This window comes from Grampus griseus, assembly GCF_964374135.1.
Source record: "Grampus griseus genome assembly, chromosome: 11".
NCBI lineage: Eukaryota > Metazoa > Chordata > Mammalia > Artiodactyla > Delphinidae > Grampus > Grampus griseus.
The window spans coordinates 39,905,493-39,929,165 of record NC_139005.1 but is presented as its reverse complement, the minus strand read 5'-3'; the positions used below and the strand labels follow the sequence as shown (position 1 = coordinate 39,929,165).

The following is a 23,673-nucleotide window of genomic DNA, read 5'->3' as shown; positions in this document are numbered from 1 at the left end:
AGACAACTGTTTTCTACCTTCACGGCACAGACTTGGGAGAAAGGAGCAGATGACAGTGAAGTCATCTCAGGACGCACACAGAGCCAGAACCAGGCCTGGTCTCACTTGGGCTCAGCTGGCAGAAGCCTGGCCCTGGTTAGGTGGGAGAACTTGCTCTGGGCCACCTTTGATCTTTGGGTCCCTGTTCTGTTATGGCCTCCTGCTCCTGTCCTGTTATCCACAGAGACATGCTGAGATTGGCCCTTAGCAAAGTAATTCCAGAGAGAAACATCTGGGGTTGTATTTGCCCGTCCGGCCATCCCTGCTACATCGGCAGTGGGGAGGATTCGGTTAGCCCCTCTTGCCTGCGGAAGCTCAGGCAGGTTAATAGGGCAGCAGAAACCATGGGGAGAGGTGTGAAGTGGTGGTCTCTTCCCCTTCTTTTCTTCTCTTGACCTCTTTTGTATTCCTGAGTTCTTCTACTTCTAAACACTGAGCAGAGATCCCAGCGCTACTTCTTTTTTGAACCATAGTGACCCTGTTTCCAGCAAGGAGCTGGGCCCAGAGCTCAGAACCGGGACATCTTAACCATAGGTTTACCATCAACTTACTCTCCACTCAGCGCCTGTCACAGGGTTAGACATTATTGGGGGTTGGAGATCGTATGAATAGATACAGTCCTTTAGGAGCTAGATGAGCATACAACTGGCTTAATCGTATGTATGTAAATAAATGCATAATAAATAGATACATGTAACAGAAATAAATGGTGTTTAAGGATTTTCTTTTAGTTTCTTAGAAAATGGAGGCCCCACTCCCAGGATACTCCTGATGCTTTTGGAATAATGCAGGGCCTGTGTGACTCCTTGGGATCCGGGGCACACACGATTCACGTTCCCAGGGATGAGGATGTCAAGGAGTGGGTAGCGGTAAACCAAGTGGTCATGCTTCGTTTACCCGGGAGTTAAGAGCTCAACTTGGAGCAGTAGGTAAAGGAGAGAAAGATGAGAGGAAGGCCTTCCAGGTGGCCTGAGTATGCTAGGGGAAGAGGCCAGATTTGTGGGTAGTCACGTGGGTCATCAGACAGCTCTGATACTTCAGGTAGGAGATCATATCTGATTCAGGAGTTGGGGGTGGGGTGCAGGTGAGTGATCTGCCTTTGGAGGCAAGGGCTGTGACTGCCACCAAGGCAGCCGCCGGACTGGCTGGAGGAGGGCCTTGGCTGGACAGGGGTAAAAAGGGAGAGAAAGGTAGGGCTGCTGGTCTGGGTGGAGCTCACCCATGGATGCCTTGGCTTTTACTCATTTACACTTGTATTCGTTTATTCACTCAGCAAACAGTAGTGAACAAAATAAAATGACTCCTGGTCTGTCCTGTACTCTAGGTTAGAGTGTCTCAACGAGGGGTTGGGACACTTTACTGTGTCTTAAGTAATTGGGAGCTGTGTCATAAGTAATTGATACTAATAATTAAAGTCCTGAAATTCTGTAAATTATTTCCTTAAAAATTTGAGCAGTTACCTTTATGTTACTGTCATGCTCATTCACTTGTATCCTGATATGAGGGAAAGGGGTAGACTTGTGACATCTGCACAGGCTGTGGGTGGCTCAGGATTCACCCATGGGCACACGTGGTGCAGGAAGCCCGCTCAGCTCTCAGACCGTGGGGGGAAATCGATTGAAGGTTGCCACTTTAGATTGGTAGCTTTCAAACTTTTTTGCCCGGTCCCATGTTAAGAAACACATTTTACAGCGTGATCTCTGTGTGTGTGTGTGTGTGTGTGTGTGTGTGTGTGTGTGTGTGTGTGTGTGTGTGTGTGTGTGTGTACATAACATAAAAAGAAACAAAACTTCATGAAACTTTTATTTATCTATTTTTGGCTGTGTTGGGTCTTCGTTGCTGCACGTGGGACTTTTCTCTAGTTGCGGTGAGCGGGGGCTACTCTTTGTTGCAGTGCGTGGGCTTCTCATTGTGGTGGCTTCTCTTGGAGCATGGCACACGAGCTTCAGTAGTTGCAGCACTCGGGCTCAGTAGTTGCAGTACGCAGGCCCTAGAGCACGCAGGCTTCAGTAGTTGTGGCTCGCAGGCTCAGTAGTTGTGGCTCACAGGCTCTACAGCACAGGCTCAGTAGTTGTGGTGCATGAGCTTAGTTGCTCTGTGGCATGTGGGATCTTTCTGGACTGGGGATCGAACCTGCGTCCCCTCCACTGGCAGGTGGATTCTTAACCACTGCGCCACCAGGGAAGTCTGTGAAACATTATTTATACTTCCTACTTGCAATGAATTCTGGTATCTTCAATCCTATTCTATTTTAATCTGTTCATTTTCTTTTTTTAAATTTAATTTTATTTAGAAAAAATTTTTATTGGAGTATAGTTGATTTACAATGTCGTGTTAGTTTCAGGTGTACAGCAAAGTGAATCAGTTATAAATACACATATATCCACTCTTTTTTCTTTTAATTCTTTTCCCATATAGGCCATTACAGAGTATTGAGTAGAGTTCCCTGTGCTATACAGCCATTTCTTACTAGTTATCTATGTTATGTATAGTAGTGTGTATATGTCAGTCCCAATCTCCCAGTTTATCCCTCTACCCCCACCCCCTGATAACCAATCTGTTCATTTTCATTTAAAATAAAGTTACTCTTGACTGACTAAATTGATTCCACAACCTGTGGTTTGGAAAACATTGTTCAACCAAGCTTAAGCAAATATGAAGGGGAAGCAGGAGGATGGTCATGCCTCTCTGAGCCTTCCTTATGAGCCACAGAGTGTCAGGGTGAAGCCTGAGGGACCAGGCCTAAGGGAAGCCTATCAGCCCTGTTGACTCAGGTTCTCTCCTCAGAGCTCCATGAACCTGCCTCCTGACAAAGCCCGGCTCCTGCGGCAGTATGACAACGAGAAGAAGTGGGATCTGATCTGTGACCAGGTACGGGGTTTGCAGTGGGCCCAGAAGTGGGGGGTGTGTCTTGAGCTGGACGAGGCAGCAGGACCGTGGGCATTGACTGCAGCTCTGGGGTTCCTTGAGGAACCCTGGCCTGGGCGTGGCATCAGTCCATGCTTACTTCCTGATCCAAAACGCCTCTCCTAACAGAGACAGGGCTGGTAGGCCAAGTTCCCCTCTAGCTGCCACAAAGAACTGTCTTGATTTCTTCCCAGTGAGCAGCAGCCTCAAGGAGGTTCGTGTAGGTCTGAGGTATAGGGTCTGCTGTGGAGGAGTTTGGTGTTTTTCCCAGCAGAGCTTGTTTCTGCCTTTCCCCAGGGTGAGGGCTGTCCCTGGCTGGGAAATTCAAAGCACCATTTTTCTCTCACTCTGCTCCAGACCTGGCAAATAGCAGGATTTTCCCCATTATTTACAGGCCTCTAGGAATGAGAAGCCCCAGTCCTCTAGTCTCCTGTTCCCAAATCTCAGAACATGAGGACTGGAAGCTCTCCCTACACGAAAGTGTTTATAGACAGAAGAGAAAATAGAGATTATCACTTAGCTCAGAATCAAGAAGTAATGCCTGCGGCCTTGCTCTTTCCCCTGCCCACATTTGAAGATCACAAGTCATGAGTTTCTGAACTCAGACAGGCCTGTCTGCACTGCTGGGAGAGTTGACTTTTAGTTCCTTACCTCTTGGGAGGTATGGGAGCACCTGGCCCAGAGTGTAGGCATTCTGTTTACCCAGCACTTTCTGATGGAGTTTTGTCATAAACATAATTTTTTTCAAGCCCTGAACAAAATCACAAAAATCACAATAGCTAACATTTACTGAGTACTTATTATGGACCAAGCACTTATATATATATATATATATATATATATATATATATATATATATATATATTTAATCCTCACAAAAACCCTCTGAGGAAGGCACTGTTACATTTTATAGAAGCAGAACCTGAGGCTCAGTAACTTGCCTTTCACTGGTAGGTGATAGAGCCAGGGCTCAGGCTGCCAACTCCGTCTGTGCTAACTATTGTGCTCCTCTGCTTCCCAAGTCATGCTGCTTGACCTAAGGTAGAATCATGCTTCAGAGAACCTAGTCCAGGTCGCTTCTTATCCAGGGAAGGCCAATTTCCTTGAATTCTGCATTAAGAGGAGTTGAGCACCTACCTGGGGTTTGGAGAACAGTAGCCCTTTGGTACTGAGTGTCTTTAATTGATAATCTTTCAGTCTTTTCTAGGTCACATACTGTCAGCTCTTTCTTAAACCTTTCCTTTTTTTCTTTCATTTGTTTTTAGGTTCTGTTTCCTAACATTATATCATTCTCCTGGACCCTCTCCATCCCCTAACTCTTCAAATATCTCCGTTGTGGAGGCCCTTACAGGACCAGAATGCTTAAAAGTTTTCCCTTGGGTCAGATGAGGGGGTTGGGCCACAATGGGGAGCCTGTGCCCTGTGTGGAAGGGGACGGAGCAGTGATCTTGCTGAAAACAGCCTGCAGCATTTGGGGTTGCTTGGATTGTGGGGGCCTGGGACCTGGGCAAGGAGCAGAAAGTGTGTTTGCACTCCTAAGCTGTGTTAACACAGCAAAACCAGTCCAGTCCCAAGTCTGGGCTCAGGGCTCAGAAAATTGACTTCTACAAGGCCTAGGTTCCCTCCCTTTCGCCTTCCTAACCGCTGTCCATTAGCTGGCTAGGAAGTGAACAACATTTCCCAATCATGTCTTTATTTTGGATGCTGTTTAGAGCCATGTAATCCCCGCATCTTCTTAGGAAGCAGCAGGCTCTTAAAATAATTTTTAGTGTAGAAAAATATTTGAGGCTCAGGGAGTACTAACTGAAGGAGGAGAAGATGGCAACAGATGAGAAGTAGCTGAGGATAAGTCAAGAAGGGGAACCTATGGTTTGGATGATGTTAAGGGCCAGGTGATAACTTTAGGAGTCCCCTCACATCAAACACTGTGAGTGCCCTACTTCCTCAGCACTCCCCTCAGAACCTTGGGTGGCTGTGTACACACACATGTTTCCCTTACAGGAACGATTCCAGGTGAAGAATCCTCCCCACACTTACATCCAGAAACTCCAGAGCTTCTTGGACCCCAGCGTAACTCGGAAGGTGAAGTGCGAGGCAGGGAGTCCCCGTTTTGCTGCCCTTTACAGTCCTGTGGGGCAAACCGTTTGACTTGGGTTGGGACTGCTTCTGAGCAATGGGAGTTGGGTTTCTGTGTTCTGAGGCCATGGCCCTGGAGTGGCTGGCTAGTAACAGAGGGAAAGACTATAACTGCCTTCTTGTATGCCTTCCCTTTCCTTTTCTACCCCTTTTGCTTGTATTGTAAAGTTGGCTTGGGGACCTCCATCAGTGACAGAAAATTCCATGTTTACAGAAGTTCAGGAGAAGAGTGCAGGAGTCAACCAAAGTACTGAGAGAGCTGGAGATCTCACTTCGTACCAACCACATTGGGTGAGTCCGATGTGACCATCAGAGCCTTTTCACCTGGCCTCTTAGGACCTGGTTTCATCTCCCTGCCACAGGGCAGATTTGCCTCTTGAATGGCTTTTATTTCCCCAGAGAGCTTCAGACGGTTCCTTTTCTGGCTTTTCTCCCCCTCAGCTCTGCCAGCTGCTGACTGGATGCTGCTGGCAAGCCTGGGGCCTCTCCTGGGGTCCTCAGCCTGTGGCTTTGAGTGGAAGACATTCCCACAGCAGCTGAGACTGGAGTCTGCCTGTGGCCTGGGGCTGGGCCAAGGGAGGCCCAGAGAAGGCTGGGGATGGAGGAGTGTGTTGCACTGGGTAGCTGAGACCTACCTAGTTCATGGACTGTTTGGTGCCCAGAAGATTATTTGCTTGATTATAAGACAATTTTAGTTCATGAGCAGAAGCAGCTTCCTGAAGTACCAGGAAAGATCTAAGGCAGTGGGGGCCAGGAGCTGAACATCTTCCGTATTCACTGACCAGGGTACTGCCAACCCATTGACGGGGCCCCTAGAAACTACATGCGTCTTTTTTGCCAGAGAAGTGGGGAACCAGGCCCTGCTGAACAGACAGAGGGCTAATGCGTGAGATACAGTGAAAGACGGCTATGGTCTCAGTTTTATAAAACCGTAACCAGCCAGAGTAAATATAGTGAAAGTGAGAGAGAGAGAGAGAGAGAGAGAGAGAGAGAGTGTGTGTGTGTGTGTGTGTGTGTGTGTATGTATACACAAAGGACAGTGAGGGACACCTGATGGAGAACTGCAGGCAGGGCTACAGGCCTGACCGAGGGGCCTGGCATGAACATTGAGAGCTTACACAAGTGAGAAGTCGAGCCTGGGTTCGGGGTGGAGGTTTCTGGGCAGGTTCCAGACCCGGGGTCCTAGGCTTCCTGAGAGCAGGGGTAGAAAGAGCCAAATGACATCATATGCCTTCCCCTCCTGTCCCCTCCCCAGGCTGAGGCTGCCTGGGGTTCTTATGGAGGCTACCTGTGTGCAGCCAGCTGCCTCAGCAACAGTGGTAGGGGAAATGGCACAGGAAAGAACAGGAAAGGGATAGTTCCTGGCCTCAGTAGCTGTGCTGGATGGCCAGAGTTGGCTTTCACACCTCTTCTGTGAACCAGACATTGAGAACTGACCTGCTTGGAAATGTGTAACTAGCCTTCACCTTTATATGGTGATGCTCACAGCAGGAAAAACTGCAGAGCCTCATCAGCTACCCCACGTGAGAGAGCAAGAGTGACACGGATGGCAGCTCCAGACGCCATCTCCCACCCTGCCTTGCTCCACAGGGCCTTTACCCCTCCCTGCTCCCTTCTCTCTCAGGCCCTCCTGTCTTGCTTATTAAGTCCTACTACGTGAGGATGGGGGTCCGCTTTTCTCAGGAAAGGGCCACAGAGCAGTGCAGGGCAGTCCCCTCTGCCTGCCCCTTCTACCTGGCGCCAACCCCCCTGGCCACTGGCCAGGAGCTGGGGCCAGAGCAGCATGGTTCCCAGGCCCGGGCCTCTTGGCGGTTGGCACACAAGCTAGAGGTCTGGACCTGGTCGTTGGTTCCCAGGAGCAGCTTAGTGTCTGGCATTTTAGGAGCTCCTGTCATCCGGACTGTGGCTTCTCTGGGAGAGTTATGTGGGAGGGCCCGGATCCGTCCCGGATTTTGGGGCAGGAGGAGTTTGTCAGGCTGTCAGGCTGGGGTGTGGGTGCTTCAGGGCAGTGGGAGCCCAGGGCAAGGTAGGGAGAGGAGGATCTTGCTTTGGCAGCAGCCCGATCAGCCCCAGGCCTGCAAAGATGGGAACTCGGGCCTGGAGTGGGCGGGCTGGGAAGTAGGATTCCAGAGCCTCTCCTGCTCCTCCTCTCCCTGGTTTGTATTGGTTTGCGGCCTTGCCTAAGTGCCCTTTAACCTCTCCTCAAAGTGTCAAGATCCCGAAAATAGCAGTGTAGACTCAGACAGGAAATGAGAAGGGGGTGGGGAGCTGGAGCGCAGACAGACAGGAAACGGGAGGCCTGTCGGCCCCCAGAGAGGAAGCTAACTTCAGGCAGCTCCGGTGTCAGTCAGCCGCAGCCAGAGCCTGCTGCCGGATCTTAGCCGGGCCTGGTGCTCTGGCCCGGCCTCTCTCTGTAGCCCGGGGTGTGGCCATCAAACATGGCGCTGGTGTTCCAGCTGTGGGGGAGAAGCGGCCTTGCAGGGCTGTTTGGCGCAGCTGGCCTAGAAGGACACCTGGACGCTCGGAGGGAACAGAGCACAGGAGAGTCAGGGTTCATCCTGAGAGTTTTATGTCTCTCTGGGTCCTGTATGTCTATAGGACAGGAATGAGCCTGTCCTGTAACAGTCCTGGGACTCGCTCCTGACTTTCCTTCCAGGGATGTCTGAGTTCAAAAGGCCTGAAGGCAGAAGGGTGAACATGTCCCGGTCCACTGTCTTTCGGGTGCCTAGTTGTCTTCCCTGCTGCCTCCCTGGTTCACCCTCTTAGTGGCCAGAGCCATTCTGGGGTTACTTGAGTTCCTGACTGTCCCCGCATCCTTTTCCTATTCTGCCAGACTCACCCTGACAAAACGCTGAAGTCCCACGTATTCCTCTGCTCACTACTTCCCAAAATACCTTTCCTTGAACTTGGTGGAGAGCCTTTCGGCCCAGTATGCCTCTGTTCCGGACTCTCTTTGACGCTCCCTGCCTGTCTTTTAACTGAGACTTCGGTCAAGTCAGGGACCTGCTGGCTTCTGTCAGGAACAGCTCTGCACGAGGGCTACAGTAAATGCTCTGTCTAACCCTCAATTCCTCCCAGGAACGTGGCATCAGGACAGTGCGCCCAGCCACGTGCTAGACACCAGAGACCTAGAAAATGATTGAGTGGGGCCCTGGCCCTTGAGGAGGGGGCTTCTGAAAGCTGGTTTGGCTAACATGGTGTTGGAAGGCCTGTACCTTTCCTTATCCCTGGCTCTGCCGCCGAGGGGCGGTCCAGGCCGGTGACGTGACCATGGCTGGGTCTGCCACAGGCTTTGATCTTCAGAATTCTCCCAGCCTGGTGCTGAGTTCCAGAGGATCCAGGAGGGGGTGTCGTTCTGTCAGAGACACCTTTTCCTCCTCCCCCTCAATCCACTTTAGCAGACCCCTCCACTGTGTTTCCTTTATCTGCAGGTGGGTGCGGGAGTTTCTGAATGATGAAAACAAAGGCCTGGACGTGCTGGTGGATTACCTGTCATTTGCCCAATGTTCCGTCATGTGAGTACCACCTGGGACGAGGGTTGGGGAACCATGAGGAAGGACATGGTCCCATTCTACTTTGACGAGGAAGGGTGAGCTTGCAGTAGTGAAGATGGGAATGGGAACCCCAGGCAGGAGGGGAGGGCCTGGGCAGCAGCGTGGGGATGGACAGGTGGCCAAGGGGCTGTCTGAGATCAGTGAAGAATGCCAGGTGGCTGGAGTAGAAGGTGCATTTTGGGGAGCAGGAGGAGAGATGTGGAAAGGGAGCTCAGAATCGAGCCCGAAGGATCCGACTCCATGCTGGGAGCCGTCCAAGGAAATGTCCTGGCTTCTGGGAGGGAGGCCCTGTGGGATTCGTTTGCTTTGGGAGAGCTCAGTCTTCAAGAAGCAACTTTGGGTCTCCAGTTGTGAGAGGGTTACTCCAGGTCACCCCAGGAGCAGTGAGCATGACCTTTGACGCAGACTGAAAGTGAAGCATTCAGGAGCCTTTTGCAAGCAGATGGGGGGTTTGGAGGCAGCTGGAAGTGAATCAGCGCAGAGGAGAAGGCAGTGTGGGGTAGTGGAAGGAACGAGGGCTTTCGAGTTAAGACAAAGCCCAAAGCCGGGTGTGGGTCTCTTCTGTCCTTTACTGTCTGCGTGACCTCAGGCAAGTTTGCTGAGGGCCTCCTATGTAAGAGGAGATCCATATTCCAGGGTTGCCGTAAGGATTAGATGATAACATGTGTAAAGCAGTTGTAGTATTTGGAACATAGTCTATACTGTGGTGGCCGCTTTTTATTTGTTAGTTGTTATTATTTAAGGGGTTGCTCCCTACCATAATTACCTAAATATATGGAAAGAGGGATTATATTGACCGTTCATGGCATGGCCAGCACATGCAGACTCAGACCCAAGACTTACGTTGGCCCTCGGGTGACTGATCACCCCGGTTTGCCCGTGACTTTCCCGAGTGTTTGCGCTGAAAGTCCCGTGTCCTGGGGAACTCCTCAGTTCTGGGACTCAGCCCCAACCTCGACTTCCACTTTCCTTGCTACTGTCCTTGCCCCTGGGCTGTTCTCCTTCCTCAGCAGGTTTTCACCCTCATCTCCTTAGGGTTTCAAACTAATGCCTCTCCTAGGTTTGGCCTTTGTCATTTTTTGCAGGTCATCGCCTGTTAAAACCAAGAGTGGCCCACTCCCCATTCCCGTCCCTACAGAAGTCAAGGCTCATGATCCTCCTATCCCTTAAAAGAAACTCACTCTTTTTATAGAAAGAAATGAAAAACATTTGCTGAAGCGATTTTTTTTAAATTCAGAGCTTTTATAGAAAAAGATGTAGATTATTTTTCCAAATAAGCATATCTTGCTTCAAAAGCAAACAAATTCCAGCTGCTTGAAACCAAAATACACTGGAACCTCAGTATTGTAGTGTCCACAGCAGTACCTTTGACTGTGTTTTTAAAAGAAAGACTCGGAGCAGGTGAGGTAAGAGTGTGTGTTTTGGGAAGGGTTGAGGGGAAAAGAGCGAAGCCAAATAGAGTTTGAGTGAAGGCACTTACTTGTAAACTGCACATCCCAGCTCTGGGGAATACTATTATTCACGGAGGGAAACCACTGGCAAGTGGCTTCCCTGTCCGGGAGACTCCTCTGATGTCTGCTTGAGAGCCCCGTTAAGCATCTGATGGTCAGGGTCCTGAAGTCTGCTCCTGCTTCCTTGGGAACACTCAGGCATCTGCAGATACCGCTTCCTATTTCAGAGAGCCTCGGCCTCTGTGCCTTTGACCCTGGGGCTGTGCGTGTCTGAGCAGAAGGCCTTGCGGGAAGAGCCTGTAGGAAATGCTTGCTAAGTCCTGGGTGACCTACTGGGGGAAGAGGACAGGAAAGAGGAGTGGGGCTTGTTTCTCAGAGGGGGTAGATCCCGATGTGGGGATATGTAAAGGAGAAGGCCTTGTGGGTTTGTGATCTTGAGCTGTCCTTCTTGCCCTGGCTACGCTCCCAAACTGCTGGTGGTGGGAGATGCCTGGTCCCAGAAGCAGGAAGTGACGTAGAAACCATCCCAACTCCTGTGGGGACTAAGGACCCCGGTTCACACCCTCGACCTGTGATTTCTTCCCCGAGGGAAGCTGAAGCCCAAGGAGCCTCTAAACCAGAAAAACCCAGAAGCCTCAAGTAGAGGCTGGAAAGAAAACCCGGTCATTAAAACCCAGTGCTAGGATGAGACCATGGTGCTTTTCCTGAACACAGAGGCCTGTCCCACTCTGGGTTTCTCGGGACCCCCATTCCCTTCCACTCAGACCTGGCCTCGTGAACCTAGTCCAGAGCCACCTGGGCCCCACCCTCAGGGCACTGAGAGGCCCCTTTGGCTGCTGCCGTTTGCCCCCTAGTAATCCCTTCAGTTGGCCTGTTCCCCACCACTGCTCTGCAGGGCAGATTCTCCGAGGGGGGAGCGGCAGCTTCTCTGAGATGTCCCCTCTATGGCTGGGAGTGCAGAAAGTCTGCCAGCTCCCCGCGTCTCTTCGGGCCCATGGGGAGGTGACTCCTGGAGGCCAGTGGGGGGCAGCGGCTGGCCTCAGTCAGCACCCGCATCTCCTCAGATCCCCCTCCTGGTTGCTGCCGGTGACTACTCTGCCCTCCTCGGCCCTCCTGACCAGGGTTGGGTCTCTGCTGCCCAATTCCGCTTTCTCTTCTGCTGCCCTTGCTTCTTGTTGCCCTCGACGTCTAAAGGGCGGGGGTGGGCTCGCCAGGCGGCTTGGCACTGAATTTCTCCTGTGTGTGCGCTTGTGTCCTTTCCTGCTCCAGGTTTGACTTTGAGGCTCTGGAGAGTGGTGACGATGGTGCATTTGACAAGCTCCGGTCCTGGAGCAGGTCCATCGAGGACCTGCAGCCACCCAGCGCCCTGTCAGCCCCCTTCACCAACAGCCTCGCTCGCTCTGCGCGCCAGTCTGTGCTCCGGTATGTGTGCTCTCGCTCTGCCCGCCTGCCTCCCACCCTCGTCCCCGTCCAGGTCTTGGGTGACAGCGGTGAGTGCTCATGCTCCTCCCTTCACTCTTGCTTCCAGGCTCAGCTCTCTTGCCCTCTGCCTGCCAGTCTGTCTCTGGTCTGTCCTCTCTGTCTCCTTGACTCTGCCCAGCGATCTGTCCTGGGTAAGTACGTCACCCTCGGCTGTGCCCACCCCATCTGGGGTTCCAGCCCTCCCCTCTCCTCTCCCCGTCTCTGGGGGCCCCTCCGTTCATCATTCTCACTCTGCCGTTCCTCCAGGCCTCTGGGCAGGGCTGGTCCTCACCCAGCTCCTTAGTCTTCACCAGCTGGTCCAGCACCTGCCCTCATGTCTGTTTCCCTCTGCTCTGCACGCAGCCCCATCGGCTGCCCGAAGACCAGCTCCCACCCAACCTGCTGCGCTCACCTTCCCTTCACTTCTTCCTTTAGGCCTTTTTTTTCCCTCCAAGGCTACAGCGTGTTCATTTGTCTGTAGTATCTGAAGAGCCATCCTGCCCGGAGGCAGGTGGACGGACTGGATGATTTCTGAGAGCCCTCCTACAGAGGGAGGCTTTCCTTTGGGTCCTATGGCCCTTTCCATGGCCTCTGTCTCTCAGCCATGCTTTTCTCCCAGTCTTCTTTGGGTTTTGCCCATTCTAGTCATGCACGAGCAGATACCACTTGTGTTTCCTGTTTTTTCCATGAAACATCACTAGGGGCAAAGTCAGATATAGTCCCTAGCCCTTCTATAGCCTTTGGGGTCTGCTCTGTCTTTTCTAGGACATAGATGTGGGATGGGAGCTAAGATGCCCCTGCCCCAGGGAATGTGTTGAAGATGCAGTGACTAGAAGGAAGAGGGAGGATGCCTCAGATGAATGTCTCCTGGACCCATCTTGAGGTCTAGGAAGGCGTACACACCTCGTGTTGTATTTTGGAGGACGTCTGGGCTTAGGATGGTTTGGGCACTGGTTGTAATGCTGGGATCCTGGATAGTTAACTGACAAAGACCTGTTCCAGGGAGGTGAAAACAGTGGAGTGCCCTGCCCCCTGCACCTGCACCCCCTGCATCTCTCTGGGCTGCTGGTGCAAAGTCCTCCATCCCCCTTTTCTTCTGCTGCTGAGGGGCAGCCTGCTGTCTGGGTGATGGCAAGTGCTTCTAGACCCTTCACCAGCAGCCCCTCTCCCCCAGGTATAGCACTCTCCCTGGGCGCAGGGCGCTGAAGAACTCCCGCCTGGTGAGCCAGAAGGATGACGTCCACGTCTGTATCCTTTGTCTCAGAGCCATCATGAACTATCAGGTAAGGCGACAGCACTAGCCACGGGTGCTCTGCCTCATCTCCCGCACCAGGAGAGCTAGGAAGGCACTAGCTTGTAAAAGACAGGTTTGCTGTTGGGCCTGCAGTCAGGGAGCTCCGGCTGGGATCTGTCTTCCCCACCGTCATGGTCTCCCCTCCTCCTGTCCTTTCCCTTTGCTACAGTATGGATTCAACCTGGTCATGTCCCACCCTCACGCTGTCAATGAGATTGCGCTCAGCCTCAACAACAAGAATCCAAGGTGAGTTCCTTCCCTCCCCTTTCCTCCCCGCTCTGCCCAGGACTCTGGAGAACTGGGCTGCACTTGTCCCTGCCAAGAAGTCCCGCCTGGCCTCGGGTCCTGCGGCTTAGGTCAGCGCCTTGGTTTGGCCCCTCACCTCTGCTGGAGGAGGAGTGTTCTGCTCTCCTCTGGTCTACACAGCTTAGGGAGGGAGAAAGCCTGCCTTCCCCTGCCTTCTTTCCCAAACCCACCCTCTCCCTCACCACCGAGGCTGTCTCTACTCTCTTGAAAGGACTCACCCAGTTGTGGAAGCGAGCTGTGTGGTGGCCAGGGTCAGGGGCTAGGGTGTTAATCTTCATTCTCCACCCCTTAGGACCAAAGCACTTGTCTTAGAGCTCCTGGCAGCCGTGTGTTTGGTACGGGGAGGTCACGAAATCATTCTTGCTGCCTTTGACAATTTCAAAGAGGTCAGTTTCCTATACCCATGTGTGTGCGTGCGTGCGTGCATGTGTGTGTGTGTGTGTGTGTGTGTTTTTGGCGGGGAGGAGGTGTGAGCCAGGTAGGTAAGCGCCCTTTCCTGTGATCTCACACATCCTAGGGATTTTAACAGCCTAGTGCTTTTAGCTAGGTATTCTGCCCCCTGCTTTTTTAAACCAAAACCAAAACTTCATTCTTACTAGATCTTGTGCCAGGAAAGCTCCTGACTGGCCAGCGAAGGATGCCCTCACTTGAGGGCTATAGTCCAGCAGTTCTAACCTGCTGTGCAGCAGAATACCTGAAGAGCGTGTGTTAAATGCACAGGCCCCTGGGAGGCCTGGCCATCTGTGCGTTAACAGGCTCCCCAGGCCGTTCTGAGGCAGTGAACCCACTGGTAGAACCCGAGGCAGTGATATTTGTAGTGGGAGGAGAAGGCAAGCAGGGATCCTCCTGGGGTGTTGGCTGTCATTGGTGAGGGGAGAGGGAGCTCCTACTTGGAATTCCCCAGACTTGGCCTGGCTTTGAAACCGCCATCTGCTTGAACATAGGATTCCTCGGCATACAGCTGCAGCTGCTGGTCCCACCTCTTCCTCCTTTTTGGACCTCTTCCCTAGCATCCATTGTTCAAGCCAGGAAATGGCTTTTCCTCCTTGAAGCCAGAGGCTCAGAGGAGTCTCTGGACCCCTCTCAGCACAGAGGCTTTCCTGCACCCAGGCCTCTCTCCTGCGTCCCCACTAGGACTTCAGCCTCCTGCCTCAGCCATGGCCTCCAACCTTCCTCCACCCTCCCTCTTTCCTTCAATAGCTCGGCAACACCAGGCCCCTGTGTTTCTTCTTGGCCTACACTCAGAGGCACCCAGAGCCCAGACTAAGGGCACACGCTTTACTGAGCTCCCTCAGGGACCCAGAGCAGATGCCATGTCCCAGGCTTTCTTCTATCATGTCCCAAGTGACCCGTTACATAGAAAGAATTGTGGTTACACTTGGTCTGTACCAGTCCCTTTGCTGGATGTTCCTGGGAACCAGGGCTCAGGGGCTTGGGTTCTGCATGGGACAGATCCTGTTACTGAGAAAGTTTGCTTGTTCAGGTATGCAAGGAGTTGCACCGCTTTGAGAAGCTGATGGAGTATTTCCGGAATGAGGACAGCAACATCGACTTCATGGTGAGGAGCTGGTCCTGGGTCAGGTGCATGCCCAGCAGGGCCGCCCACTCCTTGAGAACGGGGCTGAGCCGACAGCGTACTCTGACGTTCTGTGTAGGACCCAGAGTGGTTCTCTTCTCAGCAAACGCTCCTCATCCACTCACTCACTCACCCCAGAAAGCTTTTAGAAACTCCAGGACAATTTCTGTCTTGGGTCTCCTCCTTTCCCGCTTTGTGTGGCCGCACTGTCCCTGATTTGGACCCTTTGTGAGCTGCTTTCCTCTTCCCCAGCTTCTCCTCAGTTCTCCTCACTTCCCTTCAGTCTAGGGTATACAGCTAGTAGGGTTGTCTCAAGGAACACCTGCTGGTGTGCAAAGGAAATCCGCCAAATCTTCATGTACACCTATTTCTCATGTAATTTACTTGTCTTCGTAAAATGAATATTAAGTTCGACGTTTTCTAAGTTAAAATTCTCTTATTGCTCCCTGAAAGACGTACCTTTTTTACTCCTTTTGATGATCCGCCTGATGATGCTGGCTCTAACAGCCGCCTCCCCTCCGTGTCTCGGCTCTCTCTGCCCCTCTGGGCTGCTCCTTCCCCAGGTGGCCTGCATGCAGTTTATCAACATCGTGGTGCACTCGGTGGAGGACATGAACTTCCGGGTCCACCTGCAGTATGAGTTTACAAAGCTGGGGCTGGAGGAGTTCCTGCAGGTGAGCTGGGCTGGAGTCCTCACGGGATGAGGCGCTTCGGGGAAGAGGACCAGCTTAGCTGTATCACGAGGAGTTTTTCTTTTACAAGAGCCTAGTCACGGATGCTCCTGGCACCCTGCCTGTCTTCTGTGACCTGGGACTCTGGCCTTTGTGCAGAGGGCTCCTCAGTCAGTCAGCTCCGCAGGGCGAGAATCTGACACGGCTACAGTAGGAGCTCCCTGGGTCCTAGGCTCTAGGAAGGGGTCATGGAGGCTGATGAGGAGGCTCCCCCAACTACTACTCTCTCTGCTTTCCCCCAGAAGTCAAGGCACACAGAGAGCGAGAAGCTGCAGGTGCAGATCCAGGCATACCTGGACAACGTGTTTGATGTGGGGGGTTTGCTGGAGGATGCCGAGACCAAGAATGTGGCCCTGGAGAAGGTGGAAGAGCTGGAGGAGCATGTGTCCCATGTAGGTGGTCCTCCTTTGCTGCCAGAACCACTGTTGAGGGTGGGGAGAGAGTGGGGACATCTGAGTCCCAGGAATCCTGAGCTGACCTGCTTACCTCCCGATTGAGCCTCAGGGAAGCCTCAGAATCCACTGGGGCTCTCTAGCGCACGCTCTGGCTGAGACACTAGTTCATCCGCGGTGGAACACACATTGACCTCAGGACTGGGTGTGAGGTGGCCTCAGGCTCGAGAGAGGCAGATGTGGCCATTTGTCTTGCACTATTTCATGTGGTCTCAGACCCTGGGCTCACAGGAGTTACCTAGGGAAGCCACTGGGCCAAGCTGCCTTTGGGGCCCTGGGTGGAGGGGTCGGGCCTGGGTCCTGACTGGGGTTCAGACTGTGCTGAGTGCCCAGACTTTAGGGCCATCCCCAAACCTGCCCTTTTCATCCTGCAGCTCACAGAGAAGCTTCTGGACCTAGAGAATGAGAACATGATGCGTGTGGCAGAGCTAGAGAAGCAGCTGCTGCAGCGGGAGAAGGAACTCGAGAGCATCAAGGTACCAGGTTACGTGGGGAAGGGAGCCCCTGACTGGTACTGGGTGCTGGGGCCTGGGGAGCTTGCTTTTCGTTCCATGTCAGTCATGTCAAGTCCTCGAGCATCCAGATATTAATTCACTCCTGAGGCACTCGAATGAGGGTGGGCTGATGATTTCACCCCATGTTTTAGCTGGAGAGGGAAGCTGGAGCCAGAGTGGGCCAGACACACACACAGGAGGGTGGGAGCAGGTGGGGCACCTCTGGAGCCCCTGTCTCCTCCTGCCAGCCCACCCCCCTTGCTTCTCCCTCACCTGCACCTCCACGTGCTTCCCCAGCCCAGCGCAATGAACAGGCTCAGAATAGCCCAGGTACTTGGGGCTGTTTATCAGGATATCTACCAGGTATTCCAGATTGGAGAGCAGGGCCTCCTCACATTTCGGTGTCTTCTCTGTCCCTCACCTAACTTTTTGTTAGTTATAAAATCATGCCCCAACCCATCTCTTCTTCCACAGGAATACAAATACGCTGGCTCTGTTGAGCTCAGTACATACCTGCCAAGCCCCTGCTAAGAGTCTGAAGCGCTGAGTCGGGAGTATGGAGGATACAGAGGTGGCTAAGGCAGGGTCTTGTCTGTAGGGGGCTTCCAATTGAGCGACTGTACAAACCAAATGGAAGGAGAGCAGGACTGAGGCACAGAGGGCTGAGACTGCCATGGCAGGCTGCTGGTGGGTTAAGGAGAGTTTCACAAGGGCAGCCTTCTACCTGGGCCTTGAGGGACCAGTGAGACTGGGCTGGAGCAGTGAGGAAGGACACTGCAGGGCGCCAGCCAAGCAGGCTTGCTCTTCCGCCCCCCTCTTTTGTTCTGCTGCATTCCAGTTTTCCGTGGGTTTCTGCCGCTCTCTGCCTCTGAGTACCCTCCTGGAGACCCTTGGGTAGGAAGTCTCACTCCCAGGAGCATCGCCTGCTGCGCTTTCAGGTGCTCTTTTCTTAATGGTGCTGTCTGCCCAATAGGAGACTTACGAGAACACGAGCCACCAGGTACACACCCTGCGGCGGCTCATTAAAGAGAAGGAGGAGGCCTTCCAGCGCCGATGCCACTTGGAGCCCACCGCCCGGGACCTAGAGTCAGTGGGCAGCGAGGCCCTGGCCCGGGTAGGCCCTGAGGAACTGAATGAGGGCATGCCCCCCTCCGACCTGGACCTCCTGGTTCCGGCCCCGCCCCCCGAGGAGGCCCTACCTCTGCCTCCGCCGCCGGCTCCTCCCTTGCCCCCTCCACCTCCCCCGTTACCAGGTAAGCAGGACCCTTACCTGGTAGAAGGCAAGAGGTGCAGCCTTATTGTGGGGCCAGACCAAAGGCCCAGTCAGCAGCATCTCCACAGGGAGAAACTGGGGATGTGGCTGGAAGGATGTAAAGTCAGGTGGGAGAGGCTGAGGGAGGGTTAGAATCTGAGGGAGGCTCAGATTACTAGGGAAGGGATGTCTATGAGCAGACGTGGATCTGTTTTAAGGAGCGTAAAGATGCTGCTCCCGATTCCTCTGAAGACATCCAAGGAGAGGGCTTAGACCAAAGCAGGGGAGAGTGGGTCAGAGACCGCACGACCTGCCCCGTCAGTTAGGACCCCTGGGAGCCACTTGGGCAGGGAGTTCATGCAGCCTCCTTCCCTGGTAGTCTTTAAGGACAGGTAGGGCGGACAGAGGGGAGTCTCTTGGCCCCTGGGTCACTGTGCTATTTCTTCTTTTCCCAGACAAGTGTCCCCCAGCCCCACCTCTCCCCGGCGCTGCTCCCTCTGTGGTGTTGACAGTAGGCCTGTCAGGTGAGTGTCCCGAGGGCTCTGGGCAGGGCTAGTGGGACCGAGGGAGTGTGTCCTTGGCTCCTGCCTCACTGATCCTCCTTCCAAATTAGCCATTCGCATTAAGAAACCCATCAAGACCAAGTTCCGGCTGCCTGTCTTCAACTGGACAGCACTGAAACCCAACCAGATCAGCGGCACTGTCTTTAGCGAACTTGATGATGAGAAGATCTTGGAGGTAGCAGGGCCTGGGGCCCTCAGGGCTGGGGTTGGGAGCTGGGGCCCAGGTTGCCCTTTAAAGTAGATCTCTTGGCTTTGGAAGAGCCCTCAGACTCAGCCCTCCATGTACCGGAGCTGAGCTGATGCTGGTGTGCTGCCAGCGGGTCCTCTTGTAGGATGAGGCCACAGCATTTTCCCTTCTCATCAACTCCTGCCAGGACCTGGATCTGGACAAGTTTGAAGAACTGTTCAAGACAAAAGCCCAGGGCCCTGCCCTTGACCTCATCTGCTCCAAGAACAAGACAGCACAAAAGGCTGCCAGCAAGGTGACCCTGCTGGAAGCCAATCGTGCCAAGAACCTGGCCATCACCCTTCGCAAGGCTGGCCGCTCAGCTGAGGAGATCTGCAGGGCCATCCACACGTGAGGCTCCCACTGACCTTGCCCTGGTCCCCAGCTAGTTGGTAACCCACCTAGGATCTCCACCTAGGATCCTAGCCTTCCCTGGATTCCAGGGCATTGACAGAACTCCCTCAGTCATCCAGTGGCTTGGCCAGAATTTACTGCATCTGTGCTGTGTGCCAGGCACTGTGTGAGGTGCTGGGGAGTCAGCCCGGACCTTCATTCAAGGAGCTCCTAGCCTAGGGCTTCCCTGGTGGCGCAGTGGTTGAGAGTCCGCCTGCCGATGCAGGGGACACGGGTTCGTGCCCTGGTCCGGGAAGATCCCACATGCCGCGGAGCAGCTGGGCCCGTGAGCCATGGCCGCTGAGCCTGCGCGTCCAGAGCCTGTGCTCCGCAACGGGAGAGGCCACAACAGTGAGAGGCCCGCGTACCGCAAAAAAAAAAAAAAGGAAAAAAAAGGAGCTCCCAGTCTAATGGGAACAGTCCAGTAACACTGGGTGACAACACCAAGGTAGTGGAGGTACAGGCAGCTTTGGGAGAACAGGGAGGGCTAGGTAGCTGAGCTTGGTGATCAGGGAAGGCTTCCTGGAGGAGGTGATGTCTCACTTGCAACCTGAAGGATGTATATGAACTCCAGGTCAGGGCCTGGAGGGAGAGGCATGGTGCCCTGAGTACTGAAAATTGACTCTGGCTTTAGTGTAAGGAGGGGAGTAGGAGAGACAGAGTAGAGAGGCGAGCAGAAGTCTTGCAGGCTGGGCCTCGTAAGCCACGTCCGGGTGTTAAGACTTCTCCCTAGTTGCAGAGGGAAGACGTTGAAGGGTTCTTAAACAGGGCATGGAATGTGACCCTAGGATTGCTACTGGTGCTGAGTAACACCAGCCCTGGAGTTACTGGAGGTGAGACAGTGAGTCCTCTGCCTCTGGCTGTGTGGTGCTCAAGACCCCACCCTCCGTCCTTGTAGGAGCTGGAAAATGAAGGGATGACAGATAATGTGGGCAAAGGCAAGACCTGAGGTGGTCCCTCCCTCCTACACAGGTTTGACCTCCAGACACTACCCGTGGACTTCGTGGAGTGCCTGATGCGCTTCCTGCCCACAGAGGCTGAGGTGAAGCTGCTGCGGCAATACGAGCGGGAGCGGCAGCCCCTGGAGGAGCTGGCGGCCGAGGACCGCTTCATGCTGCTCTTCAGCAAGGTGGAGCGGCTGACCCAGCGAATGGCTGGCATGGCCTTCCTGGGCAACTTCCAGGACAACCTGCAGATGCTCACGCCGGTACGGCCCCCACCTGTATCATGGTTGTCTGCGGCCGCCCCTCCGCCCTTTACCTGCTAGTCCCCTCCCCTGCCAGCCCCTCCCTGACTTTGCCGCATCCCGGCCTGGGGTCACCCAGCTATTCATCTTGCCTTCCAGCAACTCAACGCCATCATTGCAGCCTCTGCCTCCGTCAAGTCCTCACAGAAGCTGAAGCAGATGTTGGAGGTGGGGAGAGGTTGGGGATGGAGGTGCCGGGGCTTCCCGGGTCCTGGGTGGGGGCCTGGCGCTATAGAGAGAGGAGGAAGGAGCCCTCGGGTCTTGCCCTGAGTTCTTCCCGTGCCTCCTTTGGACAGATCATACTTGCCCTGGGGAACTACATGAACAGCAGCAAGCGGGGAGCTGTGTATGGCTTCAAGCTCCAGAGCCTGGATCTGGTGAGATGGTGGGGACAGCAAGCGGCCAGGAAGCTGGATGGGGCAGCGGCTGGGGCGCCAGGGTGTTCAGCCCTCTTGCACTGACCGCTGTCCCCCTCTACCAGCTGCTGGACACCAAGTCCACTGACAGGAAGATGACACTGCTGCATTTCATCGCCCTGACAGTAAAGGAGAAATACCCAGACCTGGCTAACTTCTGGCATGAGCTGCACTTTGTGGAGAAAGCTGCGGCAGGTGAGGGGAGCCTGGCCCAGCGAGCCTGCCTCGCGTCCAGCTCAGGACAATCCCTGGAAGCTATGAGGAGGGGGAGCACTTGGGTGCCTTTCTTTCTTGCTTTTGTTTTCTTTTTTCTGACCACTTCAAAGTTTTCCGCTGGGGCCATGGGCAGGGGCCACCCCAGAGGGAGCCTTCCTACAGGCACCAGGCCCCACCCAGCCCTTTCCACTTGGGTGCTGTGGGAGCTGGAAGGGAAGGGCAGCGGTGGCTCTTCACTGCCAACTCCCCCAAGCTGGCCCCAGAGCCTGTGTCTCTGTGATGTATGGGAAGTGCTTAGAAAACCCATAAAGCCCCCCACAGACATAGGGTGGCTGTTATTTTTGCCCCCCTCGTGAAACTGGGGCAGGCCTGGGGCAGCTCTGTTTTGGAGCCCAGCAGTCCGCGGCTCACCTTCCCTTGCTACCTTCGGGGTCATGAGCCCACGGCCTCTTTTCCTTTTCCTTGCCCCTGTGAGAGCTTGGCTAGCTTGGTTTGCCCCTCTCCGTCCACGCTGGTAGCTCTGGAAGGGGGGCGTGAGGAACCGAGTGAGCCCATGCTGAGCGGGAGGGCTGGAGCTGGCTGTAGTCCTCAGCCCGGGCTCTGGTGACAACAGTGTCCCTGGAGAACGTGCTGCTAGACGTGAAGGAGCTGGGCCGGGGCATGGAGCTGATTCGGCGGGAGTGCAGCATACATGACAACAGCGTCCTGCGCAGCTTCCTTAGCACCAACGAAGGCAAACTGGACAAGCTCCAGCGCGATGCCAAGACAGCCGAGGTGAGCACAGGGTGGAGGTGGGTGGGAGAGGCTGGGGCCAAGGTGCCGTGAGCCTCTGGCGGGCTTAGTTCTGGTTCTTGGGTCAGAGAACTTTTGTCAAGCAGCTGGCTGGCTGATCGTGGGGAGAGGGGGCGCTGGGGATGGCAGGCAGCTGCCTCTGGAGACGCACTCTAGGGGGCTTGGCGAGCCCCTAGTTCTTTGCCCTCCCACAGGGGCTGTGGGGGGCTGCGGCTTCCTGTGGGCCTCCTGCCCCTGCTGGGAGCCGGGCTTCTCCTTCCCCGCCAGGCTGACCCCTTCTGCCCACCCCCTCCCCAGGAGGCCTACAATGCTGTTGTGCGCTACTTTGGTGAGAGTCCCAAGACCACGCCTCCTTCTGTATTCTTCCCAGTATTTGTCCGATTCATTCGTTCTTACAAGGTGAGCAGAAGAGAGACTTTTAAAGAGGAGTTTGGCTGAGAGAAAACTGGTAGGGGGAGAGAGGGCTGGGCTTCAGGCTTGGGCCTTTTCCGTCTCCTCCTCTGAGTCCTGCGAGGGAGCGATGGAAGCTGGCCACAGGCCTCTTAGCTGTGAACTGGTGGGCAGGGTGGGGGCCCAGGCCCTTCCTGTCATTGTTTGGGGCAGGAAGTGCCCCTCCAGAGAGTGGCCACCTGGGGTTGCTGGTCCCACTGACACCCACTCTCCACCCTCAGTGTCAGCCCCTCCCCTCACAGCTCACAGCCCCTGTGACTGACACACACACACACACACACACACACACACACCATCTTTCATGGTTCTTAGGAAGCAGAACAAGAGAATGAAGCCCGCAAGAAGCAGGAGGAGGTAATGCGGGAGAAGCAGCTGGCTCAGGAAGCCAAGAAACTGGATGCCAAGGTGGGTGGGACCAAGAACTGGGGCCTGGAAAACACGGCAAAGGATTAGGAGGGGGTGGAGCAGAGAGCTGGAGAGGAGATGGAGAACTGGAGCCCACAGACCACCCAGAGGGCCTGATGATGGAGTCCAGAGGGATGGAGAGGGGGGCTATGGGAGGGGATTCCTAGGCAATGATGGGGGCTGGGCTGGCGGGCGAGCACAATCAAGGGCATCCTCAGACTGCATCTCGGGGCAGGAACCAGCCCCGTGGTACGTTAGCGGTGACTCCCTTTCTCTTCAAATGCTCGGCTCTAGACCCCATCCCAGCGGAACAAGTGGCAACAGCAGGAGCTAATTGCAGAGTTGAGGCGGCGCCAGGCCAAGGAGCACCGGCCTGTTTACGAGGGGAAGGATGGTACCATTGAGGACATCATCACAGGTGGGGCCCTTTTCCATCCCTGGTTCCTGGCCACTGGGCCCAGCTCCCAAACCCCAACCATAGCCCTTTGGGCCCTCCTCCTCCGACCCCACCCCCATGGGGCCTGACCACTGTGTCTCTCTCCTGGGCCACAGTGCTGAAGAGTGTCCCTTTCACGGCCCGTACTGCCAAGCGGGGCTCACGCTTCTTCTGCGATGCAGCCCATCATGATGAGTCAAACTGTTAACCCCCAAGGCTGGGGCCCTTGACAGGTACTGGGCACCACAGTTGCCCTCTCTGCATGCCCACCTCCCAGGACTCCTGCTGGGTCCCACAGGCGCCGCCTCTCCTGCATGACTTGGAACCATCCTCTGGCAGCCCCGTGGTGATGGGGACACATACTCCTTCCCTTGCATGCCCCATGCTCTGAGAAGCATGGCTTATCCCCTGCATGTGCCCTCAGGGAAGTGGTTCTCTCTCCCACTAATGCTGTCTGGCTTCTACTAAGACCTAAGGGGTAGGGAGTTGCCAAAACAGGCAGGACCAGGCGCGCCACCGCCGCTGATCACAGAGGCTGAGAGTCTCTGGTCCTGGGCCCAGGTATCATTTGTCCTTGTCTCCTGTAAGAGCTCTGGCAGTGGCTTCTGCCCAGGGGCATCAGATGACCCTTGACCTCTGTTTCCTGATATCCAATCTGCCTGGGGTCTCTTCCCAGCTTCTAGATCTTGCTGAGTCCACCTTGTTTCTGTCACTCCCCAGTGGCCTCTAGTACCCCCACCTGTTCTTCTGAATGTGCAGAGCCCGCCCCAGAAATCTCCCTGACCATCCCCTCCAGTCTGTCTTTAATCTTCTCCCTCATCGACCTCACGGCTGGCTCTTGGCTGGCCCTGCCTGTGCGGCTGGGCCCTCAGAAGGT

The 23,673-nt window shown here is 54.5% G+C and overlaps 1 protein-coding gene across 1 annotated transcript in view; it reads left to right on the top strand.

Annotated features, from left to right (window-relative positions):
- The window catches only part of FMNL3 (formin like 3), a gene marked incomplete at its 5' end in the record, with an annotated part of 55,007 nt that overhangs the window by 30,402 nt on the left and 932 nt on the right, over window positions 1-23,673 (top strand). Inside the window, 26 exons of the mRNA XM_082666155.1 lie at window positions 2,827-2,910; window positions 4,948-5,028; window positions 6,338-6,401; window positions 6,707-6,893; window positions 8,514-8,597; window positions 11,357-11,509; window positions 12,723-12,831; window positions 13,012-13,088; window positions 13,441-13,534; window positions 14,632-14,706; window positions 15,288-15,398; window positions 15,698-15,847; window positions 16,282-16,383; window positions 17,375-17,654; window positions 18,109-18,177; window positions 18,267-18,391; window positions 18,591-18,793; window positions 19,808-20,042; window positions 20,181-20,249; window positions 20,378-20,458; window positions 20,563-20,692; window positions 21,327-21,487; window positions 21,803-21,904; window positions 22,268-22,360; window positions 22,655-22,778; window positions 22,913-23,029. Coding sequence (XP_082522281.1) covers window positions 2,827-2,910; window positions 4,948-5,028; window positions 6,338-6,401; window positions 6,707-6,893; window positions 8,514-8,597; window positions 11,357-11,509; window positions 12,723-12,831; window positions 13,012-13,088; window positions 13,441-13,534; window positions 14,632-14,706; window positions 15,288-15,398; window positions 15,698-15,847; window positions 16,282-16,383; window positions 17,375-17,654; window positions 18,109-18,177; window positions 18,267-18,391; window positions 18,591-18,793; window positions 19,808-20,042; window positions 20,181-20,249; window positions 20,378-20,458; window positions 20,563-20,692; window positions 21,327-21,487; window positions 21,803-21,904; window positions 22,268-22,360; window positions 22,655-22,778; window positions 22,913-23,004 — 3,135 coding nt within the window. The 3' untranslated portion in view covers window positions 23,005-23,029. The remainder of the gene's footprint in view (window positions 1-2,826; window positions 2,911-4,947; window positions 5,029-6,337; window positions 6,402-6,706; window positions 6,894-8,513; window positions 8,598-11,356; window positions 11,510-12,722; window positions 12,832-13,011; window positions 13,089-13,440; window positions 13,535-14,631; window positions 14,707-15,287; window positions 15,399-15,697; window positions 15,848-16,281; window positions 16,384-17,374; window positions 17,655-18,108; window positions 18,178-18,266; window positions 18,392-18,590; window positions 18,794-19,807; window positions 20,043-20,180; window positions 20,250-20,377; window positions 20,459-20,562; window positions 20,693-21,326; window positions 21,488-21,802; window positions 21,905-22,267; window positions 22,361-22,654; window positions 22,779-22,912; window positions 23,030-23,673) is intronic.